The 26,861-nt window shown below is 54.4% G+C and overlaps 2 protein-coding genes across 2 annotated transcripts in view; one reads left to right on the forward strand and one right to left on the reverse strand.

Annotated features, from left to right (window-relative positions):
* Positions 1 to 6,854: 6,854 nt before the first annotated feature.
* CSUI_000224 (uncharacterized protein) lies at positions 6,855 to 22,122 on the forward strand (the record flags this gene model as incomplete). The annotated part of the gene is made up of 6 exons (XM_068060458.1): positions 6,855 to 9,133; positions 9,764 to 10,813; positions 11,147 to 13,076; positions 14,246 to 17,069; positions 17,463 to 17,806; positions 18,737 to 22,122. The coding sequence occupies exons 1-6, from the start codon at positions 6,905 to 6,907 to the stop codon at positions 22,120 to 22,122; spliced, it is 11,763 nt and encodes a 3,920-aa protein (XP_067927569.1). The 5' UTR covers positions 6,855 to 6,904.
* A 584-nt stretch (positions 22,123 to 22,706) lies between these two features.
* The window catches only part of CSUI_000225 (uncharacterized protein), an 8,813-nt gene continuing 4,658 nt past the window's right edge, over positions 22,707 to 26,861 (reverse strand). The window contains exons 6-7 of the mRNA XM_068060459.1: positions 26,377 to 26,857; positions 22,707 to 25,822 (exon numbers count right to left, since the gene is read on the reverse strand). Of these exons, the coding sequence (XP_067927570.1) occupies positions 25,546 to 25,822; positions 26,377 to 26,857 (758 nt within the window). The 3' untranslated portion in view covers positions 22,707 to 25,545. The remainder of the gene's footprint in view (positions 25,823 to 26,376; positions 26,858 to 26,861) is intronic.

Here is a 26,861-nt window from a genome sequence, read left to right on the forward strand (position 1 = left end):
AAAATTTCTAATGGTTTACTTTTTTTCTTGGTCAAGATTTTCCTTCGTTTGCCTGTCATGCGGCACCGGAGTCGCGATGTCCGTTCTATTCGCACCTCCGTAACAAAAAGTGCGTTCCGTGAATCTGTTAGCCTCCGAATGGAACTGCCACCTCCGAGCTCTCACCGTTGGTACTTCCGGTTAAGATCGTTATCAACAGCATGCACGCGTCGTTCACGACCCCCTCTAGCCAACGTATCGTGGGGGAGATCCTTCACGTGAATGGAGAGAACCCGTTACGGTATACTCCTTTCTTCTGGTGAGGTCACGCCCCTTTGTAGGACAAGAGCTCTGGTGAAGAACAGCATCTATAAACAGCTCTGCAACAACGGCAAGAAGAAAACTTCGACGGCTGCATATTGAGCACTCCCGCGTAAGCGTCGTTCGCTACTCTCACTGAGACTCCGTTTGCTTGGTTTGTCTAGCGGCACACAGCCCAAGTGTGGTCGATTGGTGACCGACATTCCCAAGCTTTTCTCTATGTTTTGTCAAGAAAGAGAAGCGAAGATCCTCGACGAAGGATGAAGGCTCGAGACCGGCCAGCAGGGTGTAACGTTCGGGACGAACTCTTTGCCGACAGTTATGTTGTTCTGATTGCCCCGCTGCCGTCGGGGGGTTGCCAGTATACTCGGAGTGGTAGCAAACCCGCGGGCCCACTGCCCGTACACACACGCGGGAGAATCGTTGTACGCGGGAATATTCCTGTCAAGACCGCGGCAGTTAGTTCGGTACGCTGCTCCGCCTCGAGGGGGCTTCATGGCTTTTCAAGAGTTTGAGAGTCAACAGGTGACACGCGATTCACAAAACGGATTCGCTTCCTATCATTAGCCACTGTACCACTCCACAGGGAATCACTGCCGTGTTCGCAAAAACCACCCCTTGCCGCGCAGCAGCGCCTGGGCGGATTCTAGTACACGGTAGACGCTTCCATAACTCCTCCCCGGCTTTACTTTTTAACGGCAACGTCGCTTACTGCCAACACACTCAGTCACCTTGCTTCTCCGTGACACTGGAAACATGCTGGGTCCCGGACACGAAGTGCGCGGCGTTGGAGGGAGCGTACCACGTGGTACACATGAATTCCGTCAGATACGGACACAACAGTCTTCCAACTCGTTGGCGTATACGCTTGATGCGAGCGTCGCCCTGGCAGCTCGGCCCTGTCGTGTTGCCCGTACCCTCGCTTGTAGCCAGCGACTGACTTCCCCGTGGCGTAACGGCACTTTGGGTTTGCCCCCGTGTTGCCACGTGCAACCGGTTACTAGGTGCCTACGCCGAAGCACAGCGCTGTTGGACTATTCGCTTCCCACGCACTCCCCTCGAGTGTTTTCGCCTTTCTGACCATCTGTGCTTACGCAGCCGGCGCAGTGGGACTACCCATTCTGTCTCTGGCGGTCAGCGTTTCAGCGCCCCTTGGCGTCACGGCACTTTCGGGACTGGCTCGCACTGCCCTATATATGATCAGCCTTTGAGTGTCTACGTCGCCGTTCGGCGCGTCCAAACTGCTCCCCTTGTTTCGTGGTGTCCGCGTTGGCGTATTAACTCTTTGGGATCATCACGTTAGCGTCAAGCGGGCGTTACGGTATGTGGCACCCGCCCCCTCGTTGGCGTCACTCCTGTTGGCCGTAGGTACACAAAACTCGGTGAAGCGTGGGTTGGGGACGATGTCGGGCTGAGCACCAGTGGCGAGAACCTGCGAAGCAACTGGTAGCTGAGTCGACGCGTAACGCCTGTCTGCAGGCCGAGAACAACACAGAATGACCCGCAGGGCGTGAAGCCGCAACACGATGGGGAACGCCATATCTAGCCGCCTGCTTAGATGGGCCCCTATCTCTGTCCGGTCGTGTCAACTGAACTAGAGCCAAGTCTCCCGACCGGAGTCCGCTCGGCTGTTCATGTACTTTTTCGTGTCCAACCGATGATATATTTGGTTGCGGACTTCCTGCGGGTACTCCACCCTATCCACACCAGGTGGCATACGGGCTTCAGTTTCAGCACGCATTTGCCTGTCCACAGGCAGCACTGGGTCAGGACCATATACACCATACCACGACGAGCCTGTTACCTGATGGGGGCTCGTGCAGTGCGCAAACGCCACTGCTGAACAATAGCTGTCCCAGGTACCACACTTTTTGAAAAAAACCAGAAGCGCAAGTGAGTTGCGCAGAGTTTTTCATAAAGGACTCTACAACGCCAGCATCTGCTTGCTGGTTGTAAGGTCTTAGACGTAGAAGGGGGTCTAACGGAGCCGTACGGCGGCCCCCATCTGACACGTTTTTAGCCCCGCGGAACCGAGCATGGTGCCGTCCGTTTTGGCACTTGGCGCAGAGCCTCTTTCTGTGTGCCTCTTCCTCCCTCCAAATAAAATACCACTCACAGTTCCCTGGAGCGTGGTCAGCGCTGCCACAAAAAAACACTGGACCTCCTGGGTCTCTCCTCGTTGGAAACTGCCGTTTTCGGCAGCGCCCTTCCTCAACTTGCCGGGTTCATTGCTGTCCGTCACCACCCCAAGCAACACTACTGCCGTGCTTATCGTGCTTTGCCCGTTTTAGTTTGCTTGGTGCCCATCAGCAGTGTTGACGCTTCCGTCTTTCATCAGTTGCCACGCGGACGACCGGCAGCTACAAGTGACGTGCTACTCTTCTCACGTGCCTCCATCATCGCCTCACCAATGATGATGGACGTGTACGACGAGCACAGCGTCGAGGCACTCGTAAGACGGAAGGCCTCAGCAGAAGGCGCAGAGGCCTGAAGGTTCTCCGGGAGTGCCAGCCAATAAAGCTGAGTAAGGATATACTCAGGTATTTCAGGAAGGCTTGGAAGCCCACGAGCCATTCGAACTCTGGAGGCTTCATAATCAGCACCCAGCTCCTTCAGATATGTGGTCAGCTCACAGGCTCCCCTAGAACCTGGTACGATACTATGCACCCTTGTATAATACGTAAGCGCACTGTAGTTCACACTGGCATTCTTTGGTAACTTTTCCCGGGCCGCCTCGTACACCATATCTGCCAACACGCCCGCGAAACGAGTGGCTTGGATGACCGGTGTCGCATCGCGCCTCGTTGCACTAGAGGACTGATTCACCAACATATCCGCCCACCTCTCGCATGGCGCATGCCGCCCTGCTACCTCGTTCTCGAATAAACAAAACCAATGTTCCCAAGTGACACAGAGGCCGCCCTGTGAAAGTAGCTTTCGGTTCTGCGGAGGACGATCTCTCTCACTTGCCTCGGCCGGTTAAGGAGATTCACTTCCCGGGAAGGTACTATCACCGACTACGAGCGGCACTACCTCGAGAAAGTATGCATGATTGGCTTACCGGGGGACTTCTCCATTATCTCTCCCTGATACAAAGGCTGCTAATGACCAGTGGCTAACCTGATTGTGGTTCTACTTGGAGAGCACCTCTAGCGACCTCGTAAGGGCCAGAGCTAAAGACTCTGACGGCTCGTAACCCGTAAGTGCTGCGTAGACGAACACCTGCATTTCGCCCCTGCAACCAATCGCGAAGTCCTAGAGTCGCACGGTGCGCGCGCAGGAGGAACGCTCTCTTTTTTTCTTCTTTTTTTCTGTCTCCCTCGTGCTGTCGCTCTCTCTGCAAGCGGAGCGGCACCCGCACTCTCCACGAGCCGAGACGCGTTCTCTTTGCCGTCTCCCTAACAGTGCGGCTGCACAACCTCACGGCAATCCTTTCGCTCCTGCGGGGTTCTCCGCTCTCCCCGCTTGACTACCTCTTTATTTGTTAAGTCTCCCGTGCCTGACACCGGCGTGACACAATCCCTAGGCCAAAGAGGATAGATGCATCGGTAAAGTGGAAGACCTGGTTGTTTTGATAAGCAGGGTGACGCGCGATTTTTTGGGTCTCGTGTCTTACTACAGAATATCTCTGCCTCAGTCCGCATCCACCGCATTTCGTTTGATATGTCTGCTAAAGAGTGATTTACCATTCCAGTTTTGGGGAGAAACAGAGCGACAGGCAGTAGACGAATTAAGGAAGTTGTTGCTCGTTTGGGTTATTACCACCTGGGTCCGAGCAACTGTGCGTACTGTACACCGATGCGTCGGACGGTGTTTGCGGAGCTGTGCTATCCGACAATACGGAGGAGAGGAAAACCGCTCGGGCTCTGGCAAGTGAGAAGCGTAGGTACCAGACACACAACCGCTGTCAGCTGTGTGGGCTATGAAGCAGTGGCATTCCTGTTCACTGCTTCGTAGCGCGAGCTGCACCACTCATCTCAAAGGCAGGCTGTTATGCCAGCGGAAGCTATCTTGTTCACTCGGCTAGTCGTCAGCCGGTGAACCGCTACAGCAACGCAGGGGTATATAGCTAGGTGTACTGCCCCTAAAGGCAAGAGCTCTGCAACGTGTAGTGAATTTGGGACACCCGGTGCCGTAGCAGACGCCATGAAACACGGTAGACGCTGGACCGGCTAGGCAGGCTGGGAGTGTGCACTGGTTGTACGGCGTGGACCGGCCCTCCTGCGGCGGCGGTGCAAGCCATCAGAGAGAGGCATAATCGTTTAACAAGTTAAAAGAACGCTGTTTCTGTGGAAGCCGTGCTTGTAGTCACTCAGCTCTTATGAAAGAGCAACGCTGTACAGTCACAAGGAAGCCAGTGAATTTCGGGAGCGTGCACGGGCGCCGAACGTCCGGAACGACACGGAGTGCCGACTCCGTGTTTACGTTTACTCCACTACAGTGAAGTGTTTCTCTAGTGTGATACCGTAGGGAACAGGGAGCAGTCGCAATCCGAGGCACTGGGGATCCTTGTATTTCGTGCCGCCCGTTGTTGTCCAGTGGAGAGCACACAGGCCACCACTGGCCCACTTTCCTTAGACCCAGTGAGTTTTCTGATGATAACGTGCGCGTTTCACGATGGGGGCGGTTACGTACAGGCCGATGAATCCGAGTTGCAGTGCATTCCCGGTACTCAGGAGAGACCAGTGGAAGCACTACCTCCAGTGGCACAGAGCATCCAGAACCAAGACAACACAGTAGAGTTACCCGTCGTAGAGCATCTGACATCTGATCCGTCAGCCCGGGAAAAATTTGGAGGAGGGTCGAACCGAGGCCGCTTGGGTAAAGCAGTGCTTGCCCGACAGAGCAATCGGTCGTGTGGAGATATTCAGCTTCCACAGGAGTCATATTTTTTGTGCGATAGTGATCGTGCCCGGCGCATGTCCCAGCAACTATGAGGATCTATCTTGTACAGCCATTCCAGAAGAGCCTAGCAACAGGGCACTCAGAAGTGAAGATGACAGTACAGGCTATCGTTGGCACGCAGAGTCTTTCTCCGGGCAGTGTCGTTTCCTCGAGTGCTCGACAGGGGAGCTTCCTTTCTCCATCAGCAGAGAGCCCTCTAGCCGAGTGCCGTCCTCCACCTTTTCGCCGAGGCCTCTACACTCATAACCTACTGTCGAGACTCCGCACTCCCCACGAAAAACAAAAACCGAGTAAACGAGTCGGTCTCCTAAATGCGTGGCTGCGAGCAACGTGTGCATTCTCTGAAGGAAGTCCGACAGTACTTTCCCTGCTTCACGAGGTGCTTCGTTGGGTGAAGGACAGATTTGCCCGCTGCGACAGGTCTCCGCGATTCAAGCGAAGATGATGAGAACAACACACTTCTTTTCCCGGCTTTTCAAAGTGATGTCTTACTCCGTGTGGCAGCCGTTGCAAAAACTTAGAGTTGCTCGACCTCTGCGACCAAACCCACGTTGAACGCGCGCGCTTGCTGTCCGGACACTCTGTACGAACGCGCTCACAATGTGCAACGCGTAGGTGATGCTGCTGCCACTAGCCAAGCAGAAACCCAAGCGCGAGAACGATTCTTCCCGAGAGCGCCTGCAGGCTCGCCGGGCACCGTGGCCAGGCCACCCTATGCTACATAAGCAGTAGATTTCCTGTGCCTGCCATCAAGACCCTGGCGAGTCCGAGAAATGAACAGTTCCGATTGAATGGCTAATGAGGGGGCACTGTCTGGCTCCGCCGTCCACGCGGCGCATCTGCGTCTACAACATCTAACAGTGATTCGCTTGCATGCCGATCCTCGGCAGGTTGTCGGTGAAACACACAGCAGACCCACCTGGTGAGAACAGTCGTACTTGGGGTATCGATGAGAGACACCGGGCTTTTTTTTCAGCTAGTGAAACACACTAAACCGTTTTCGTTCTCTGCGGGTTCGCTGCGCCGTCCAGACTGGTTTCCTCTCTCCGTTTAGAAGTCAGCCGTCCTCTTGGAGGGATGAAGCGGTCAGCGGGTCTCAAAGCGATCTCAGGTTAACACTCGCCCGCCTCCGACTTCCCAGTGCTTCCGACGGCTTGAATCGAGCTCAAATACAAGGCTACACTTCATTCGCCCTGCTCTTAGTGGACCTTCCTACACTTTTCTTGCGCGTGTGCGCTGCCTTGCTAAGGGCCGTGATCTAAGAGTAGCGCTAACACTCAAGTTCGCAGTCACGTGACGCGGTGAAGAAATAGTCGTTTTTCCCTTCTCTTCGTTGTGATGGGAGGCTAAGAATCCAGTCAAGCACTTGGACGTAGGATTGAATCCCGACAGCGCTGGTGACTAGACACACAGGACGCATCTCGCAGTCCGCATCGAAACTCTTCCATGTGTCCTGCGGAAGTTCTTCCCTCTCGTTGGCTCCGGACAGTGGCTGTCCAAACGAACGTCCGCACTCTGTCCAAAGCTTTGTACGAAGCCTTATCGACTTAGACGCCAGGTGTAGCGTACATTACTAGGCTTTGCTGGCCCGTGCGCCCCATTCTGTCCCAGGCGAAAGGTGAAAGTACTGGCGTCGGGCTGTGTTCTCAGTGCTACACCTCAACTGGGAGGGCAATGTGTTTCGCGTAGCCAGGCCACGATGCAGCGCGGGGGATCCTCATTTGCTTGTGCATCCACGCAGCAGCGTCGGCATCTAAGCAGTCGGCAACTGCCTGCTTCGCACACAGGAGAATTTAGCAAACACGGCGCCTTGACTGGCCCTTCAAGAAACTACTTCTCCTCATCTCCAGGAGCGTCACCTGGCGCTTTGGCCCGGAGTTCATCAAAGCTCTGTCGTCGGAGTTCACCGCCTACCGCGGCAGTGGAGGCGCCCTCCATTCGAACGCCCCAGCCGCCTTCGCGGGTCCATTCGTTGAACAGTGGGGTTCACGACGTGTCTCATCGTGGTCCAGCCTGTACCCGCATTCCTTCGAGGCAGCATTCGTCGCCCAGTGATTCACCAAAAGCTGCTGCGCGTGCTGAAGGATGGGAGCCGAGGCGCCAACAACAGATTGTATCCGCGACGCCAGCCTTGCCTACCGTCTCCCACTCTGGAACGCCTTCATTCGAGCCCCTGGGCCGATCCAAATCGCGTTCAAAGGCGACGGAGGCATGCTACACGATATCTGGGGACACCAGTAATTGTCGCCACTCGACGACAAGCCCCAGTCACCATAGCCGTTGTCATGCGCCGCACAGGAACCATTATCACCATCACAACTTCTCGCGCACTCCCTCTCCACACCGGCACCACTTGAAAGACTCAGTTCCGTACCGAAGCCCCTCTTCACGCTACAGCTTGCATCGGGCCCATGCGCCTGCCTATAGAAGTCCTAGTAGAGCTGTCTCTCCTCCGCGCTCACTTATTGCCCAGCAGCGCAATGTTTCCTCGTCGGAGCGCCCTCGCAGCAGACAGCAAGCTTACTCGTCACCTCTTGAGAAGCCTCTCATGCCCAGGCGGCCTGGTAATGAAGGCGGCCAAGATCGTCCCACGGAGCACCGTGGCCAACAGCATAGTCAGGAGAAAAGAACTCTTGATTCGGGTATCCGAAGACAGTCTCCTTCAAGCCGTGCACGTGAGCAGATGCCATCACGGCGTGCAACAAGCAGGGGCAACAGCCCTCTGCCGCTTCAGTCGCGTTTGCGTGACGGTCCTGGCCACGGCGCCATTGGCGAGGGCGGTTGCTTCGCGGACTCGTCAAACTGCCCTGCACCAAGGATGGCCCACAGTTCGTCAGCCGTTGTCCGGAAAACAGAGCGCCTCCCGGGGGAGTTGCACCCCCCAAGATGGCAAAGCTGTACCGGAGTGTCTGGATCGAGATCATCGTCCGTCCTCCCTTGTTCTCGAGTACCGAGACATTCTCGAGACACGGAATCATCTTCGCCAAGTAGACACACTCGTATAGGCCGGGGACGGCATTCTCCAGCGGCGACACCAGCATACGGGTTGACTTCTGTGTGCTTCTCTCCTTGCTGCCAGCATCGAGAAGAAAAGACAGCGGGCGGAGTGAGGTCCCCCATTGTCACTCCTCGCCTCTGCCGCACGGGACGCTATAATGAGCATCATTCTGGCTTGCCCTCAAAAGGCCAGAGCAGCTGTCGCACCCTTTCCAGAAGATGCGATGTGCACATCCCTTTCTCCCGCCGCGCATATTCAACACATTTCAACGATCCGCTGACTGGTATGCCGCGGTCTCACCTGGAGGGCTGGACCCACTGTCCACCGGCGATCTCGCCTACCGCCGTCGCCTTCAGTACCACTCATGGTGGCACTCTCAGTAACTGCTCGCCAGCACTTTCCCGGCAGGCTTCATCTTGTGCATCACATCCGCCTGTTGACTGCAGCTTTCCTTGCCAGCATTCAACCCGTCTGGGTTGTGGACGTGACACTCCAACGACAGAACAGTCTTCCTCTCCTGAGGTTCCACAATCTTGTTACCACGGGAGATTTACTTGCACAACGCCAAGAAAAGAATGTGAGCCCTCTGCTCACATTTACAGAGGATTGGCGGCATCAACGTCTCCCAGCTTTTCGTGCGACGCGTTCCACCGAACGAAGTCAGCTCCCCCAGACTTTGAACGCGATTCGCTTCTCTGCCACAAACGCAATAGCGATCCAACATCCTCTACCACACCGCCGGGGAGGACCGCCCATCGGCCCCTACCCTGTTTGGCAAGCCGCCATTCTTCGCTCCCCCTACCGTCGTTGGGTGCTCTGTCCCACCAGGACTGCCATGAAACAGTTGGGCCTCTGGGCTGCGAGCGCCATCCTGTTATTTCGCCTTCTTCCGTCTGCCCTTGGCGAGCGCCTTGCAGCTCTCTGGAGAGAGTAAGTCATCAGTGGTACAGGCCCTAGAATCTTCAGCAACAAAGCGGTTTCCCGCAATGGCAACCTGCCTACAGCGGATGTCCGGGGTGCCCTCTTCTGTCTGTGCTCGCTCGAAAGGATTTGCAGTCGCCGGGAGGGCACACACATGTCTGACAGTAAAGCAGAAGAGACACGGCCGACACAAAAAGCTTGGGATCAGGTGGTAGCTTGAGTTACAAGCGACTGTCGGGGGGCAGCCCTGGGCCGGCACTAGCTTCAGATTCTTGCGATCCCGCCTCGCATCGTCCTCTCCTACGAAGAATTTGCTTGTCCTCGTCCGCAAGGACGAAGGAAACCCAGCACACACAGCAGCCTCACGGTGTGCCGTCGACGCTACCTCTTCGGACAATCCGGAGAACCGGCCTGCGCACGTGAGCTCGTTTTCCATGCTGGGCCGACAGGGCACTTCTGCAGGGGCCTGACAGGAAGGCCAGGTGCGTTTGGTCGGTTCGCGAAATGTTCAGTTGGACTAGGAAAGTTGCCTGTTTCTGGTGGTCAGCAGCAGACAAACTTTGAGGCTTTCTTTCTCGTGGCACGAAGTGAAAACTTCCGTTGCCTTCTTGCGCTGTTTTCTCCCGCCTGCCCGATCAGGAAAGCAGCTGTCTCTCGGACAACCCCCACGTCAGTCCATGCTTTGACTGCAGCCCTCGGCCGTTACCTCTGCATCAAGAACCATCAAGTTCTATCCATCGTCCGCGGTCTCTTCCACCGTCGACTGGACGCCTGTCAAACCAGCCGTCCCTGAATGAAGAAGACATAAATTCGACTATAGAAGCCTCAATGAGGAACATCGCTGCAGTTACTTCTTCAGCCGCTTCTGCATCCATTTCTAATCCCAGCTTGCGTACCGAAAGGACGTGCCGATCGTGGTACGAGGGTCAGCGCAGTAGCGGTCGTGCGGATGAATATTCTTGCCTGGCTGGTATTAGCTGCACTGGTGACGTTACTAGCAGCAGGGCTGCCAGGAGGTCTCTGCATAGCGGCCCGACGTGCTCATCGGACGACTGTGCTTCTCAGCTACCACCGGAGCGGCTTCGCTGCGATTCCTGGCGGTGTCGCCACACGACAGAGCCAGAGGAACTAAGCGGCTCCGGCGCCTTCGGTTGTCACAGCTCGTGCCCTCCATCTCCTCTTACCGGCAGTCATTACAGCATGTCGGAAGAGGAGGCCATTGTCGCAGAAGTGGAGAAGTCGGAAAGGACACGATGCCATAGAAGAGGGGACACGGATATACAAACGGAGACTCTTCTCCGTTCTATCACGACGCTTCCTCCTCTTTCACTAAGTAAACTCAAGACTTCGCGAACACAAGTAGCAGATCGCCCGGCCTGTCAAACTCTCTTGGGGGAGAGCTGCAGTCGGGCCCGAGGGTCTCCATCGATGTTGCAGACTCGGTGTCATGAAGGCTTTACGGCAATGGGGAAAGACAGAAGGCAGCTCGGGTCGAGGACTTACTTGTCGGCTCGACTGCAAAAACTCCAGGAATCGCAGCTAAGACATCTGCAAGATCAGAAGCCCGAGAGAAAGACGGCACATCTGACCCGGACCCTCTCATCAGCGGCAGGTGGGTTCAAGAGAAACGATGATCTGCACAGCGGAAAATACCGCCACACACCAAAAAAGGCCACCTTTGCACCGCTCGTTCGCGTTGAGTAGTGCAACAAGAGATTTGCAGACAACCCTGTGCTGAGTAGTTGCCCGGACATCGTGTTTCTCCGTGCTGTGTTTGCTGACAAAAACGCAGGGGCAACGTCATTCAAACTGGGGCGAAGTCAGCTTGCTCAGGTCGCAGCTCTACAGCGAACACGGCAGGCAGTAGTCATGGCGGCGCAGCTAGCGAGGGAGAGCAGGCGCAACGGAGTCGCGTGCGACAGCTGCTGTTCAGCCCTCTCTTCCCCGGGTCTCACCACGACGAACTCTGCCCGCACCAGTCTGACCAGCTCGCGCCTTTCTTGCTCTTCGTGTTCTGTCCAGAGGCAGCCCGAGAGCGTCTCCTCCTCTTCCCCCCGGCCCGACATTTCACGGCAGCTCCCGCATTCGCAGAATTCCAGAGCACTCTTGACTTTGGAGAGGGGCGCAGGTTTCCATTCGCAGTCCAGCACTCTCCGTTCGAGATCGGAAGCATCCATCTGCCCTTCTGACTCTGTATGTAGTGCTGACGTCCGACTTCCTTCCTCAGAGAGAAAAGGTAGGACCACTCGGAGAGAGGGAGGAAAACAAAGACGTTGTCAGGAGGCAGCGTCTTCATCGTCCCAGAGAGATCTCCGACAGCAGAGGGAGGCTGGCCGAGTACAGGAGACGAACGAGCCTTCTTCCGTGAGAGCAAGTGGTGGTAACTCGAGAAGGGATCACAACAAGGATAGGGGTGCCGAAGAGTTGACCCGATCCCACCTCCCGGATCGAGTCAACTCTTCATTGTCCAGGAGATCTCAGTCGAGGAAGTCTTCGGTGCATAGAACTAACAGTTCGCCTAGTCCTACAGTGTCTCCTGCGATTCCGGCTTCCTCTACCGTGCCTCCACCCATTCGACTTCGAATCCCCTCGCTCTCCCAGCGTGCGTCATCTCCACATGGAAGAGAGTCACTCCGGCGGAGCGCGTCCGCCGCCTGTCTGGAAAGCTGTGGTGGTTCTGAAACTCTTTCCACTAGAAGGGGAATGGAGAAGGCACCATCCGGCAAAAACAGAGAGAGTCGGGAGGTGACAAGGACACCTAGTCCAGCGACGCGCACTTCCGCATCACCAAACATAGAATCAGTAGGGAGTTCGCTTCGTGTGGACGAAGAATTGGCGCATGTGGGGCGGCCACACAGGGGACGTTCCAAAGAGATATCAACCAAAGGAACAGATCTTCATGGCCGCCTGGATACACCGCGCGGCGGAGGGAAAGGGGGCGGTGTGGGTGCCGAGAGTATGGCTTCGGCGAGACAAGATGACAGGGTGGCGCGGAAAGGTGTGCACAGATCACGGTCAAACTGCTTGGAAGCAGGGGAAGATAAGGGGAATTCAAGTGGGCGGCCATCGGGATCAGTAGGTCGTATGAATTCGAGAGACTCGAGAGTCCGCAGAGACGAGCCGGTATCAAAGGGAGATCGAAAGGAAAGAGGACATTCGGACGTGTTGAAAAGACCGGGATCGGCGCGGGAAAGGGGACCTGAGGCAGCGCGACTAGGGGGAGAGCTTGCCGCCGGAGAGAAGTGTCCTCGGCATATGAATTCCAGTAGACACACGCGCCACGAAAAACAAAAGACCGAGGGGGTGAGCAGATCCCCCTCAAAAAGACAAGAGTCTCCTGACAAAGACCGTGGCCACTCGAAGAGTACCAGGTCATCGCCGAAGCTGGAAGATGAAGAAGGAAAGAAAAAATCGGAAGTAAAGACACACCACGGGACGGAGGCGCGCGGCCAAAGAAGACCGCTGAGTCCGAGTCCCTCTGCAGATGGACGTCCACGGCACAGAGACGGAGACAGAGAATCCAAGCACAAACATGACCGAACGGAGCGCCACGGACAAAGAAGTCTTAGCCCTTCACCGTCCAGGCGAGAGGAGCACAAAAACGAAAGAAAAAGTGAAAAGGAAAGGCACCTGTCGGCCACACCACGAGAGTCCAAACGCGAGGAATCCGAAGCGGAAGGCCGCAGGAAAGACAAGACTGATAAAGTCGAAAGATCGCCTTCGCGATCAGAAAAGCAACCTCTGTCAAGGAAATCTTCTCCAAGCAAACAAGCCCTCAAACATTCTTCTTCGAGAAGAGGAGGAAGTGCGGTGGAGAGATCTCCGTCCAAAATGGGAAAGGAGGACAGAGAGAAAACGACTCGGAAGGAGAGTCCTGGGAAGCACGGCGCGAAGGATCAATCGCAGAAGGGGGGACATTCCACGAGAAAGGCAGAGCACACAAAAGTCGCTGGTAAGCACGAATGGAAGCAGAACGCAGCATCCGTCTTACGAAACCGGCAAAGTACGGCCACCCGACTATAGCTAGCTTCATGTCACAGTTGAGCGTGGGAGCGACTGAGCGCAGGCTCTGAGCGTCTCACCACTTACGACCGACTTTCACCTGTCTCGACAGCAGACATCGCGTGTATACTAAAACTGCATCTTTACTGCTATAGTTCCCCTGCCTTCTACATAAGGCAACCGCAACGATGTATTGTCTAAAGCAGGCTGCTGGATACGGAGCAAAAGAGTCCGTGTCGGTGCGGCCGATCTAGGAATTTGAGACCTGAAGATTTCAACACATTTGCAGTTTTTTCCATTTCTTTGGGGAAGAGCAAAGCAGTGCAGCACGTTTGCTCGTCCGGCTGTTGTGACTAGAAAAGGTGAATCTACTTCGTGCACTCAAGCGACTATCTGGCCGCACCAAGTACAGGCACCGCCAAGAAGCCTAGCTGAGAAACTTCGCGTATCATGCTCGGTCATCTAGGTACGCAATACTTACAGATAATCTGCTAAGGTTGCCCGTGTTGAGGTCTCTGTGTCGCTATGCGGTAGCTACGCCTCGGTTGGGGATCTCTACTACTTCTGCCGGGTATGACTCTTCCTGCTTCCCTCACTAGAGCGCCAAAAAGTAAGATGGAGCATTTGCCTTACATTCACTCGAGCCTTTCTTGACGTCGTCACGGGGGCAAACGTTTAGGCATAGTATCAGGCGCCGAAACGCAGACGGGAAGGAGAAAACAGCCCCCACTGTCGTACCCCGACGCACACCTACAAGGCTACACGCAAAGACGTGGACATGGCGATTTGGTCCTGTATTTCTCAGGGAGAAAAAAACAACAGCAGCCCCACGGTTTGCTTGCTTGTCCTCATCCCCGTTTGTCCTTCACCTCGGTGAATTGAGGAATGACATTCAAGACCTCCTGAGAAGGAGCGACCCCTTTCTTTCCTTCATTTCAGAGTCAGCTGTATGTGTGTGGTCCAAGGCCGGGAGGTTGTCATTTTAAGTTTGATTCCAAAAGGTAGCTGTACGTACGCAGTGGAGCGAAGACGCGCTTGCATTCGGGTGGCTTGTTTGCAGAAAAACGTGCCGTCTATCCTTCTTCCTGGGATTCATGATTTCCTCATTTTTCTTCTTAGGTCATGCGGAGCGTGCTCCATCCTCCAACCGATTCACGAGCCTTATGGCCTTTCCCGTCACCGCGCATATTACGATGAGCCATGCCTCGCCGATTTTCTGCCCGCTCTCCATTGTCCCTCAGGGAAAGACTCGCGGAATTCTGAACGATGATGGACGTCCGCCTATAAGGAGCGCCGCTAATAAGAGTACTCCGTCGTCGTTTTGTACGTCGCCTAGAAGAGGTCAAAACCATACAGGTCTTGTACCTCTGAGGGTATCCACGTCGATTCGCTCAAGCAACAGAGGAGGGAGCTTCAATTTGCTGTGTCCTCCCGGAGTTTCGGCGTTTACCGATGAGGCAATCTACGGTTCTTGCGCTCTCGATGCTGACATTGTGGAAGAAGTCTTAGCCCAAGCGGGTCTTTCCGGCAAGCTTTTATGCCCGCTTCCTCACGAGGAAGTCGTGCGAGGGAAGCAGGAGAATTCGTCGGGCCGTACTCTTTCTTCCAACTCAGAAGGAATGACCACAACCGGTCACTGCGTGCCGTCCTCGCTACCCTCCTGCTTTTCGTGCGGGATGCTCCCTGACTTGTCAACTGCCGCATCATCTGTTTCTCCCTTTCCTCCCAAACATGAGAAGAGGGGCATTCCCGAGGTTTCCACGTTCATTGCAGCGGATCTCGACGCCGTTGTAGGTCAACTTCGTCGTCGCGCCTCGCTAGACGACGACAATGATAATCAGGCCAAGGGAAACAATGTGGATTGCTGTGGCTGGCTACCTGGCGTAGAATGCAGCGGCCACAAAGAAACATCAACCCTCGAGTCAAGCGGAAAACCGGCACTCCCTCTGCTGGCGACTGCTGACAACTTGCTCGGGCCGCACGAGGAACCGCCCCACACTGACGAGACAATCCCTCTCTCAGAAGCCACCGGGGGAGGGTCTTCCGCTTCCGTCACAGCGGACGCAACGCAGTCACAGGAATCCAGGACTTGCGCGCCGGGCTCTTCTCCCCCTCGTTCACCGTCAAACTGCGTTAGGTCACAATCACCACGTGGACGCGATCGTCGAGCATCTGTCTTTGAAGATGGCGAAGGTGATTTTCGGGGGTCTGCGCCTCATCTCGCTCCTGACCACCCGGAAGATCCAAATGAAGCTTTGCCTCCTGTCACTGCGTGTTCTCCCGAACTCCCTGATGATCCGTCTCTGCATTTCCTTGCTTCTTTTCTTTCAAGGGAAAGCTTACAGCCGTCAGAGTCCCAGGAGCTTTCTGTAGGTGCCCCTCACTTGGGCGCATCTGACTGGTTGTCTGCAGCCGACTCAAGGCTTCTCTACAGTTTCTCTTCCATGGACGTTTTCCAACGTACCAGATCCCGCGTTGTCTCAACGGATGTGTTGTCTGATAAAGTCGTGAAAGCGGAGGAGGGCCAAGAAAGAAGACGACGGCCCAGTGGGGGTTGCCAGTCTTCTGCAGGTCTAGAAAGAGTCCGTTCTAGACCTCAGGAGCAGTCAGGGGTCTCAGAAACTGCTGAGGAGGAAGAGGAGGGCGTGACAGAAGTGCCGGCTCTCCAGGGCGACAGTCAAGACATCCCCCTAGAGATGAGGAAAAGCAACGGAGTGCTAACTCGAGGGCTGAGTCCTGTTGCCGAGAGCAACCTCCACATTAGCAGAGATTCTGAGGGAGGAGGAGATACGAAGAACGAAGGAGACGCAGCGGAGACTGGACCCGATGTAAACCGACTGCTTGGAAAGCGCGAGCTGTTGAATGACCGAACTATGGAATTCACTCCACCACCAGCACGTAGCAGCGGGAAACAAGGTGACAGGCAACTCGCATGCGGAGGGACAACAGGGCGACGAGGAGTAGGTGATGAACGTAGAGAACAAGATTCCAGTTTGGACTCTAGAGGCGACGGTGAGGGAATGCAAGATGGATACGAAAAAGAGGACGAGCCCGCGGGTGAGAAGGAATATAACAGGAAGGCAGAAGGAGAAGAGTGCGACGGAGTGACAGAGTCGAAGGAGGATGAGGTGAATCAACAAGACAACAACCAAGCTGTACAAGAGTCGGCGTCGCTTCCGCATTTGGGTCTCGAAGCGGAGTCTGGTGTACGCCCTGATGGGATGATCTTCCAGAGAGACAGCACATCCTTTCTTGTGTCTGAGACACCAGACACGAGTATGTCCGTCAGAAGCCCCACGAGACAAACAGGGGTTATGACTGAGCAGTTCAATAAGAAAAAAAGGGCAGATCCGGCTTTCCGAATGGTCGATGAACTGAGGAAAGCTCTTAAGCTTGATGACGCAGACGCATTTGCTAGCCGGCTGGCTGACTTTAGAAGTTCTCGTTTAGGATCTTGCAACAGATTCAAGAGAGAAGCTCAAGGGAAAGAGGCATCGGACGGCGACAAACAAAAGCCGAGTGACAGTGAGACGGGCCAGACACAAGTGCCACAACAGCCAAGTGACCCCGGAGGGAGTAAGGAGAGATTCAGTGCGATGCCGCAGAGTGGGGGGAGTGGAATACGCGTTGCAGCGAGGGCAGCTGCGGAAGCTTCCGCTCAGATCGCTGAGATGCTCAGAGCTATGAAACGGATGAGCGAATCAGCAAAAGAAGCAGGACAAGAAGACAGTGAAGAAGATTCAGGGAGAAAAACTGCTGTGACCCACGAAGAAAGAGACGAACACGGACACGGCTTTTCTGCCTTACATTTAGCAGATGAAGTTCTAAGTCAGGCTCCTGAGAATCGCTTAACTGAGGACTTCTACCTAGACGGCGAGAAAAGCAGCGAGGATCTCTGGCTTATTCAACAAACAAGTGGAGAGGCAATGAGGGAGCTTGATAGGTAAGTGTCTCTGAACTGAATAAAAGGTAGCTAGCCGTTGCCTGCTGTCGGCTCTATCATCCCGGAAGGGCAACACCGGCGAGCGTTTGCATAGCCGGATGCCCTCCAAGCTCACTCTGGGAAGTATCTTTGGAGAATCGGGGCGTGGACTGCTCGCTCCAAAAATATGACTCAGATCATGAGTGATGTAACTAACAGGTGAGATCTCCAGTAACTTTGCATCCGTTTGTCAGTGGAGAAAGTTGGTATTCAGCTGTCCGGGAACAAATCAGTCCCCCACTTGCTCAACAGGAGACTGAACACCCACCTCGGGGGACCGGGGTGGCCTAATTTGAGGTGTTCGCGACGGGAAGGTGCTCCTCCATTCTCTCCTGTGTATTCTTCTGTTCACAGAGCTCTTGGCACAAGCGGAATTCCGACTCAGGACTGGTGGGCCTCGCCCTCTACACCCGCCTGTCGACTATGCAGCCCGCGTCCCTGTAATCTTTCTATGAGTGTTGCTGATTCGATTTCCCCTCAGCTTCCTCCCCCTGACTTCGATCCCTGGGCTGAGGGGAGAGCGGTGCCTTGTCTGCCAGACCCAAGCGGTCCGAGTATTCGAGAACACTATGATGATTCATCTCCCTATTCAGAACCCATATCACGGAAAGGCACGACAAGGAACCAAAGTGACAAACAGCATGCCGAACAAGTTTCACATAGAGGCCATGATGGACTAAGGTGCGACGGCGAACAAAGTGAGCGACGCGAGCAACGGCCGGATCTGAGAGGAAATAAACTTTTGTGTCGACACTTACCATCACATCAATGGCCTTGTGGTACGTGCTGCCCCGTCACCACGGCCCTCTTGGCAGAGGTGCTTCTTCTCGCAGTTCTTTTTCTGTCTCTACTCACTTGCCAGGGTTCGAGGTTGTATAACGGTGTCTACATACCATTCGTTACCTTCACGGGTGCCTCCGGTTGAAGACGCCAAGTTGATGCATAGAGACTCGCCACCTCTCCTGCCCAGAGAGACTAGACAAAGACAGCAGCGCAAATCGGCTGTCCGGGCGTAGCTTTCGAGACATTGAGTGGATTTGCCAGGGGCGAGGCTCAGGGGGGGCGAAACCTGAGAGTGCCTCAGCATTCTATAGTCTCTTTACATTCCACGAGGAAAACCGTCACAACCGAAGCTTGTGCACAAGCGGGGAATGGCGCACGGCTCTGTCACCGGCATTGATGGATTCTTCAGATGCCTCCGTGTCCAGTGCTTCAAACAACACTCCGGGTGGCGGCTCAACTGAAGACTGCGTTGAAGTTATCAATGAAAATGGACGTATCGCGTTACCCTGGGCCACTGAGCATCGGGGTCAATCCGAAAGCTTTGCAGAACGTGGAAGTAGCAGGGAGGCCGCCGCTGCCGCAATTAGATGCACCATGCTCTCGAGATCCGAGAAACGGGTACGAACTAGTTTTGGGTGACTGAGCTTTCCGAAAGAGGAGAAGTATCGTTTCTGAGGCCTTTCAACGGCGATGCTGTGCGGGGGCACCACGGCTTATCAAGTCGAAGTGATATAGTCGGACAGTCAACACGTAACCCTACTTGGGAGAGAAACGTGAACGAGAAATGAGTGGGCTTTCTTCCTTGCTTTTTCCTGAACTGTCGTGTCCTCTTGTTTTTGTGGTAGGACAGCGCCACAAGGAGAATGATGCTGTAGAAAAACCCGCTGGTGTTGAAGAGCATGTCTCTCCCACTGACCAGCTGAACAACCATGACCTGAACAGATCTGCGAAGACTGTGCAGAAAGCCGGACCTCCGCCGCACCAAGAGAGAGACGAATCATCTCTTACGGTTCCAGAGAGCGTGCTTACCAGTGAAGGATCCCGCAGAACCTTCGTGTCTGGGGTTTTGCGACAGCCAGAGACCCTTCAACAAAATGAGACATCCCACCACAAGGGTTGTGACACAGACGGCGGGCACAACCAGGCAGCTGAGAGAGAGACACGTCCGGGAGAACAGCCCCTGAGTGGTGCTTCCCGTGTCTTCCTTTCTTCACGTTCTTCTTCCTCTGCAACCCCTTCCCAAAACGACAAAAAATCGGCCGAGAAGTCAGTCGACGCAAGCGAAGACGATGTTGGACTGCAACACCTTCAGGAAAAAGAAAAAGATGAGACCGTTTCGCCTAAAGAGAAGAGTGCGACTTCTCAAATGCGTCTGCAGAAAACGACAGAACGAGGAGAATCACGGTCGACGAAGAAAGCCCTGGAACGAGCTGACCTGCCTGTCACTAAAGGCCCACCTTCAAACATGGCCCCTTCTCTCCGCTCTTGCACCGCTCCCCGCGCTCTTCACATCTCGCTCGTGGAAGATCTCCCGACGGGAAACGGCGTGCCTCGGACGGCTGAGTCCGAAGCGGCTGCTGCTGCTGTCGAAGAAGAAGAAAACAAAGCGAGCGAGGATTTTCCTCACGTGGAAGTTCCATTAAAACACCCGCTCCCTTCTCTGCGTGATCGAGACATGCAAGCCGGCACAGATAGTTCGGTTTCGAAAACATCAAGAATTGCTTTTTGTTCTTCTCCCGTGAGGAGAGTTCCGAGATCAGCTCTGTCGCCGCCGTCACCAAGTCCGGAGACGCATGAAGGACAACGGCAGAGTCCTACCCCGTATGGTTGTTCTGTCTCACCAACCGGATCGGAATTCACTTTCGGAACAAATTCTCCTCTCCAGGAAACAAGAGACCATGGCGAAATAACAGTCCGTGATACGAGCTTATCGCAGGCCTCTATCGGTCCCGTGGCAGCTGCGCAGATGAGCGAGCACACTGCTGAACCCCTTTCCTTTGTAGAGAAAAAACAAGATGACGTTCTGAAAGCATCCCTAAACGCCAAAGAGATGTCGACCTTCACTGAACAGCATCCACCCCGGCAAAGGCGGAGTCAATTGCAGCTCGGTAGGGAGGGCCCCACAAGTTCAAACTGCCGCATAACGACTGACTCGGAAGAGGACACAGCTGGCATTCCTGCGCGAACAACGAAACAAATTCCCAGCCAGAGCAACAGTGGAGACCCCGGGGGAGCGAAAGAAGACACAACAAGGTCTTCCTTCCGCATTTTCACGAGAACAGAGATACGGAAGGCAGCTGTCGAGGACGAATGCTCACCTGCCGAATCAGCTCACCAACGTATAAAGAAAGGTGAAAGAAAGGTAGTGACGCAGTTAGGAGCAGACAGGAAACAAGGAGAGAAACTCGTTTTACGATTTGGCTCGGACTTCTGTAGTTGGGAAGAAGAGGAAGAGGGTAACGAATGTTGTCCGTCGCAGACAGGGCGGGTGCGACACTGCGCTGTTCAAACGACCGAAGCTTCTGGAGAATTGTGTGACTCTGGTGCTCTTTTCTCATCCTCCGCTGTCCTACACTCTCCGCCAGTTTCCTGTTCTCCATCGAGCCTTGCTCAAGAACACGAGATGGGGCCGGCAGTTGCATCGGATATGGATGACCACTTTGAAGAAAATGATTCAGGAGGAAACTTCTCTGGTCTGATACATTCTTATGATGCCTTCTCTGCCTGTACCACTTCCGCACAAAAGGACCAAGCCTTAGCTACAGAGTCCGTCGCCTCATCGAACCTCTTCAGACGTCGCTCTTCGTGCCAGCCGCTTCGTGTAGAGGGCAAAATGAGAAGGCGCGCAACGAGCTCGTCAAGCGAAGACGATCTTCCGAGGAAGGTAGGAAATCGGTGCGCACGGGGGGCAAAAGAGGCTCTCCTGCTTGGGGAAAAGCAGCACGACGCAGGCGAGGACAGAAGAGTCAGAGAGAAACAGTCGCTAATGAGCCCTTCGTCCTTCAATACCGGACGGGTGAGCTCTAGTATCAAGCTGGAAAAGGACGACCAGTGGAGCCAAGGAAGCAAGAATGACCTCCGCAGGCCTCCGTTGACTCCGCTACGGAATCTGCCCGAGCTTCTTAGTAGGCAGTATGCAATGCAGACCCGGGGGTTTGCTCGGAAACAAATACAAGACACGCATAGAGTTCCAAGTCCCTCGGAGAAAGAGGAGTTCACTGTTGAAGAAAAAGAGGCAAGAGAGAAGCGGTTTGTATCCTATTCGGGGAGAGAAACGACAGCATGTCTTCGCAACAGTGTAGGCACAGAAGAAGCCGGACAACCAACCGAAGAACAAGGAGAATACCGGGATTCTACGGTATCAGTATATGGGGCACACAGCGCCTTGGAAAGCCCGAAGACCTCCGTTGTGAATAACAGTGCAACTGCAATCCCTAGAAGTTCGTCCAGCGAGCTAGGTCGCTGCTCAGGGGATGATACGGCGGCGGCGCTTCAGGTGACTCGAGAAGCCTGTGCTGAGTACAGGGACGCGCAGGGCGGAGAGGCAACCAGACAAGCGGAGGCACTCCTTCCAAAGCCGCTGTTGTGTTCCTGTCCAGCTCTTCATTCACCTCCTGGTCATAACCCTTGTCGGCAACCACAGGCCACGCCAGCTCGCGAGGTCGAGGGCGCAATGGTGCTTGCGAAATATCCACTAACATATAGAATACAAAGCCCTCAAAAGTGCACCAAGGAGAAATTGGATGGATTCAGCGCCACCTTTCGCGTGGTTAAGGTGGCCAGCACGCGAACTGCTTCTACCTTCCAGCAAGCACGTACACTGCACGCAATCCCAGGCAGGATTCTGACGGATCCCTCAAGCGGCGTCATTCATGGTACTCTTCAACAATCTCCAGAGCGACCGGAAGGGCCCACTGTCGCAGAGAAGTGGAGACTGGAGGTGCCGAAGGTCCCAATGGGTGGCGAGTGCCCAAGCATCTCTACTGGTGGAAGGCCCGTTGTCTGGACAGCTCCACAAATCCTTCGAGTTCCACCCTCTCCTCAAGTGCCACCCTCTCTTGCAGCTTCAGGTTTTTGTAATCTCTCTGCAGTGTACTGTCTCAAAACGAAAACGTCTCCGCACTCAAACCAAATAGCCTATCCGGTGTCGTTATTGCCCGAGAAACCCCAGTCGGTTCAGCCGTTTCCGTCTTGCCGTCTCCAAGGCCAAGGGGAGACGCCGTTCAACTGACTCCGCCCGGTCTCAGTCAATATTCCTGCGTCTATAGCAACTGTTGTTCACGGGTTTTACTCGGGAGTGGCCCGTAAAGGACTTCCGACGCATGTACGCACGCGTCCCCGCAGTTCTCGGAGCCCCTAGCTTTCTTCGTCCATGGAACGGGTTCCCGTGCTAGCTCGGGCCTGTAGAAATCAGGCTCACCCCACAGAACACACTCCACGTACCTGCACTCCCCTACTTTCTAGCACTGAGAACGTTTGCAGTCACGTGCCTTCGACAAAGGTAGAAGCCGCTATCCATCCCCTCAAGTGTTGGTCCACGGTGTTACGCCGTAACTCTCCTTAGTGGGCCTTTAAATATCGAGAAGGGATGTCCTAATACATAAAAGGAACGTGCGAAAAATGGTGTCAGCTCCTCGAGTCTTCATCTGCCGCACGAAAATACTGAGGGGACTCTCGCACGCCGCACGCGTCACCGCGTAGACAGCGTATAGAGCGGGTACGCACAGCGGCCCTTACTGGGGCTGTTGATGGACCCGACTAAAGCCGACACCGGAACTGAGTGGCCATGTAAAGCGACGGAAGCTCAAAACATCTCGCCTCTGTGTGGCCAAGTTAGCCATGCCAGGACGATAACTGGCAAGCAGCGCTCTATCCAGAAAGGGGAGAGAGAGATTTCCTGTCTGGGGGAGGCACTGAAGACCACACGAACCAAAGTACGCTCCTTGAGGAATATGATTGTTTCTCGAATAGGCTCCCACTTCAAAGACCGTCAGCGTCTGTAGAACACGCTTCTTGCCCTTCAGCATTTGTATACCTACGACAGTTTATTGCTTGTCCCCGCCGACAAGCTTTCATGACTAGTGCAGCCCCGTACCGGCCCGGATCTGCCCTAGTCGGGGTTTCGGGCCTCGTGCTGGATCGGTATCGATGTGGCTGGCGTGCTCATTTCGTTACCATGTATTCTCACGTGTATGAAGGCTATCTACGCGTCTCACATCCCATCGGTTTTTCTGACACGCTGTTTAGAGAGTCCGCTCGGCCATGGAGGGCACGCAGTGTGTACTGTAGCGAAGATGGCTCCATCGTGGTGCTTTGGCTTTACCCGGAGTAGCTCCGACCAAGCGACTGAGTTCCTACCAGGAACTGCTAACGTGTGAAGGGAAATCTGGCCAATAGCTATCTGTAAAACTCCTGAATGATTGCACTTGCACGCTTCTGACAATAGCGTCAGCGTTTCCATCACTATTAAACCTCCGAGACTGCTCCGATTGGTTCGCCGACTAAAACTGGCGCGAGCCAAGCGCGTCTGATGTCCGAGATGACACACACCGGGAAATCGGTGTTGACAGGAAATAGCATCACTGAATTCCCAACTCACAGGGAAACCCCGGAGGCCCGAAGGTCTCGACGTCTTCACCTGTCGTAAAAAGAGAGTTACATTGCAAACGGATCTCCACGGACCACAAGAAACTTGAAAAGATTCTTAGCCCCATCATAAGCCGGCCACACGGTACGCACGGCTCGGCTGTTTTTTCACCTTCAATCTGCCCGGGAAGAAGAAACATTCGGAAAGGGAAACGCGTTCTGACGGTTTAAGAAAAACGCCAAGAAGCGCGACTGCGGCAGCCAGACATTTCCCTGAACCTGATCCTGTTACAGACCCCAGCACGAAGCAAGACCCGGTGTCAAAAGCTCAAAGTGGCTGAGATAACCCTGGTTACATGGTGTCATGAAACACTTGAAATACGACACGTGCTGGGGTAAAGTAACTAACCCCTTTTCCCAAAAGCGTCTGCCTACTCTACAGTCCAACTGCGCTATTACATGGCCCACATGTCGATCAAGCTAAGCGTGTGTCTTGACAGTAGAAGAGAGTCGAGGCGCTATCCCGCAAACATCTGCATAGCTACACAAGCTGTGTAACCGAAGCCGATATCTACCAAGAAAGGGACCGCGGATCGCGCACTAACCGCCCACCTGGCTCGCCACACATCACGCAGAGAAGGTTACAAACTCTGAAATCTCCAGATACACCCTCATGTCAAACAAATAACTGCTCCTGTCTTAGCTCCGATGCGCACAGACGGAGTTTAGATAGCCCTCGGGATAAGAAATCAATAATCACAAGTGGCCCACACAAAAACCAACTCCCGGTCCTCCTACTACCACAAATGATGTCCACAGTGAATATTTAGCTGGTCTACGATAATTGACAAAGTGCCGGTGTTTCAACTTAGACGGCAACAGACTTCATTGCAAGCACGCCTCACTGCTGGATTAATGAGAACAAAAAAAGGCAGTGGCCTCCACGAACCCGTAAGACAAAACCAGTCCTTCTCCAGTACGTGCGGAAGGGCACTGTGAGACAACCTGGGGAGCTTCAAGGCTGGGTTCGCAGAAAAGAGGACCATCTATAACTGCCACGCTTGAAGTGAATGAAACGTTGCTCTGCGAACGGAGAACACAGGCGTGCAGGCGATGCGCTTCACGGAATCTGTCGAGTCTTTCAAAAGATCCAATGGACCACCGGGAGAGCGAGACCCCCCGGTAGGCGACACCTGAACTTTCGTGTTGTTCTCCTTTTCACGTAGTAACAGCTTTGCATGCGAGCTCAAGACGCACGACCGTTATGCGAATCCAGAGTTGCAAGGCACTCTCGAGGACTCCATTGTCTCACCAACACACAACCTGAAAACAACAAATTCCCCTCCTTCTGTTGTATCCACTATACAGCTGAGCAACTGCAAAGCTGCTCACGGCAAGTCATCAAGCAAAAGCACCTGAAATGCCCAAGAAACCTGCTGTAGTTGACACCCAGTGTCTCATCTTTTTCTTGTTTTTCTCGAGTCCCTACTCGCGAAAAACAAGAAAAGGCGTGTTAAGCTTCCTCAGTAACAAAATGGTCCTGATGATTTGTTGGAAGCTCGTCGACTCGACTCAACACGAGCGAGTCAAGTTCAAGACGTACGTTTTCCGCCCTCGCCATTGATCAACGCCGGCATTGTCCAAGTCCTTGCTATGGTTCGAGTCTCGCTGTCCGAACTCGGCCCACACCGGACAGAAGACACCGGTGCAGAAAAATCAGTTTTTACAACGCGGCAATCGCGTCCCCTTACCTCGTCACAGCTTCGCCGCGCAGTGCTAGCTTTGAACAGCACACTGCGCCTGGTGGAGACTGGGATACTTGCAGCAGCCCGGTAACCGCTGCCCCTACAAAGACGCGACCACAGTCCGCGAGTCTTTTAAGGCTTTGCGCCCTCCTGGTGGCTGCTCTAGGCCATCAGGTTACGGACTTCCCGCTGTACAAGAAATTGTTCGTCATTTGAGCGGAGATGCAGACCCCCTTGTTGACGCCTCGGATACACTGAATGTCTCTCGTGAGGCGGAACGGCTACACGCCGATCAGCTTGCAGCGAAGGTGAGTGGTTTAGTACTACCAAAAGAAGCTGAAGAAACCTGGTGCCTCAGTGCTCTCCTCGTCCTTGTTTTCTGTCGTCTCTTTGTTAGCCTCAGGCTTTTTCTCTGTGTCCTCGGGCTGGGGTTGTTTCTCTCCAACATCAGATCCAGCGTCCCTCTTGGCATTCTCAGAGGGGGGCTTGCTCTCTCCAGCCTCGGACTGGGATGACTCTTCTGGGTCTGGAGCTGATTTCTTCGGAAAGAAGAACTTCGCTGAAGCAGCGAAAGAGGAAGACAACGGACGCTGGTCTGCCCTGCGAACACAGGCAGCATCACAGACCAGACTCAACCTTCCTGCCACGGAATTTCCCGGACTGGTGCTTATTGTGTTGTGTGTGCACTCCCTCTGCGATGTGTACATCTCTGTGTATTACACGGGGGTACACAGCTTACCACAATGCCAGGACTCACGCTAACACAAAGACGTCAGCACCACAACCTCAGTGACCGCCAGGCCGTGCTGCTCGCCAGCGCCTGATTGCTGCACACGTGCCGAGAGAACGAAGTCAACACGCTAGCAGCCGGCCACCCACAACATCCACTCGGTGACGTCAGCAAGTTCACTAAAGAAGCGAAACCCACCCGCTTAGGCAGACGCTTCAGAGCGTAGCGAAATGTCGAGAAATGTGGATGAACATCTGCAAACTCCAAATCTCCCACGACCACCGCATCGGAGCAAACATAGCGCGATCACCGATTCAACCACCAGAGCAAAAAACTGCCCAGAGTGAATCAGGTGAGTCCTTCACGCATCGCAGCAAGGCTTCTACAGCCACAAAGAAGATGCAAAAGCGCCGGTCCTTCTCACCACTTCGTGCCAAGGGCTTGCTGCTCGTCAAGAAGCCTGTTGTACTTCGCAACAAGGGTATTGTGCTTCTGAACGAGAGCCATGTACATCGCCTTGGCGGCCTCGAATCGTTTCTTCCTAGTTTCCAGCTGCTCGATCAACTCCTCTTTTGTCAACTCGTCAGCGTTTTTTTCTTCCTCTTTTGCTTGCGCTTTCTCTGCATCTTCCATGGCCTGAACTTCTTCTGTCCTCTCTGCTTCAAGACGCTCTCCTGTTTTCTCTAGTGCTATCCTATCCTTTTCCTCCTCTCCCTTCCTCTCTTCTCCGTTCCGTCGCGCCTCCATCCCCGCTCTCTTTCTCTCTTCTTCGTTCAGTCGTGCCTTTGCTCCGTTCAGCTCAGCCTTTACTTTCCTAAGCTCCTCTACTAGCTTCGTTCCTTCCTCCCCCGCCTCCTGCTCTCTGGTGTAAGCTTTTTTCTCCGCTTCCTCGGCTTTTTTCTCCGCTGC

The sequence above is a fragment of the Cystoisospora suis genome, assembly GCF_002600585.1.
Source record: "Cystoisospora suis strain Wien I chromosome Unknown contig_100, whole genome shotgun sequence".
In the NCBI taxonomy this organism is placed as follows: domain Eukaryota; phylum Apicomplexa; class Conoidasida; order Eucoccidiorida; family Sarcocystidae; genus Cystoisospora; species Cystoisospora suis.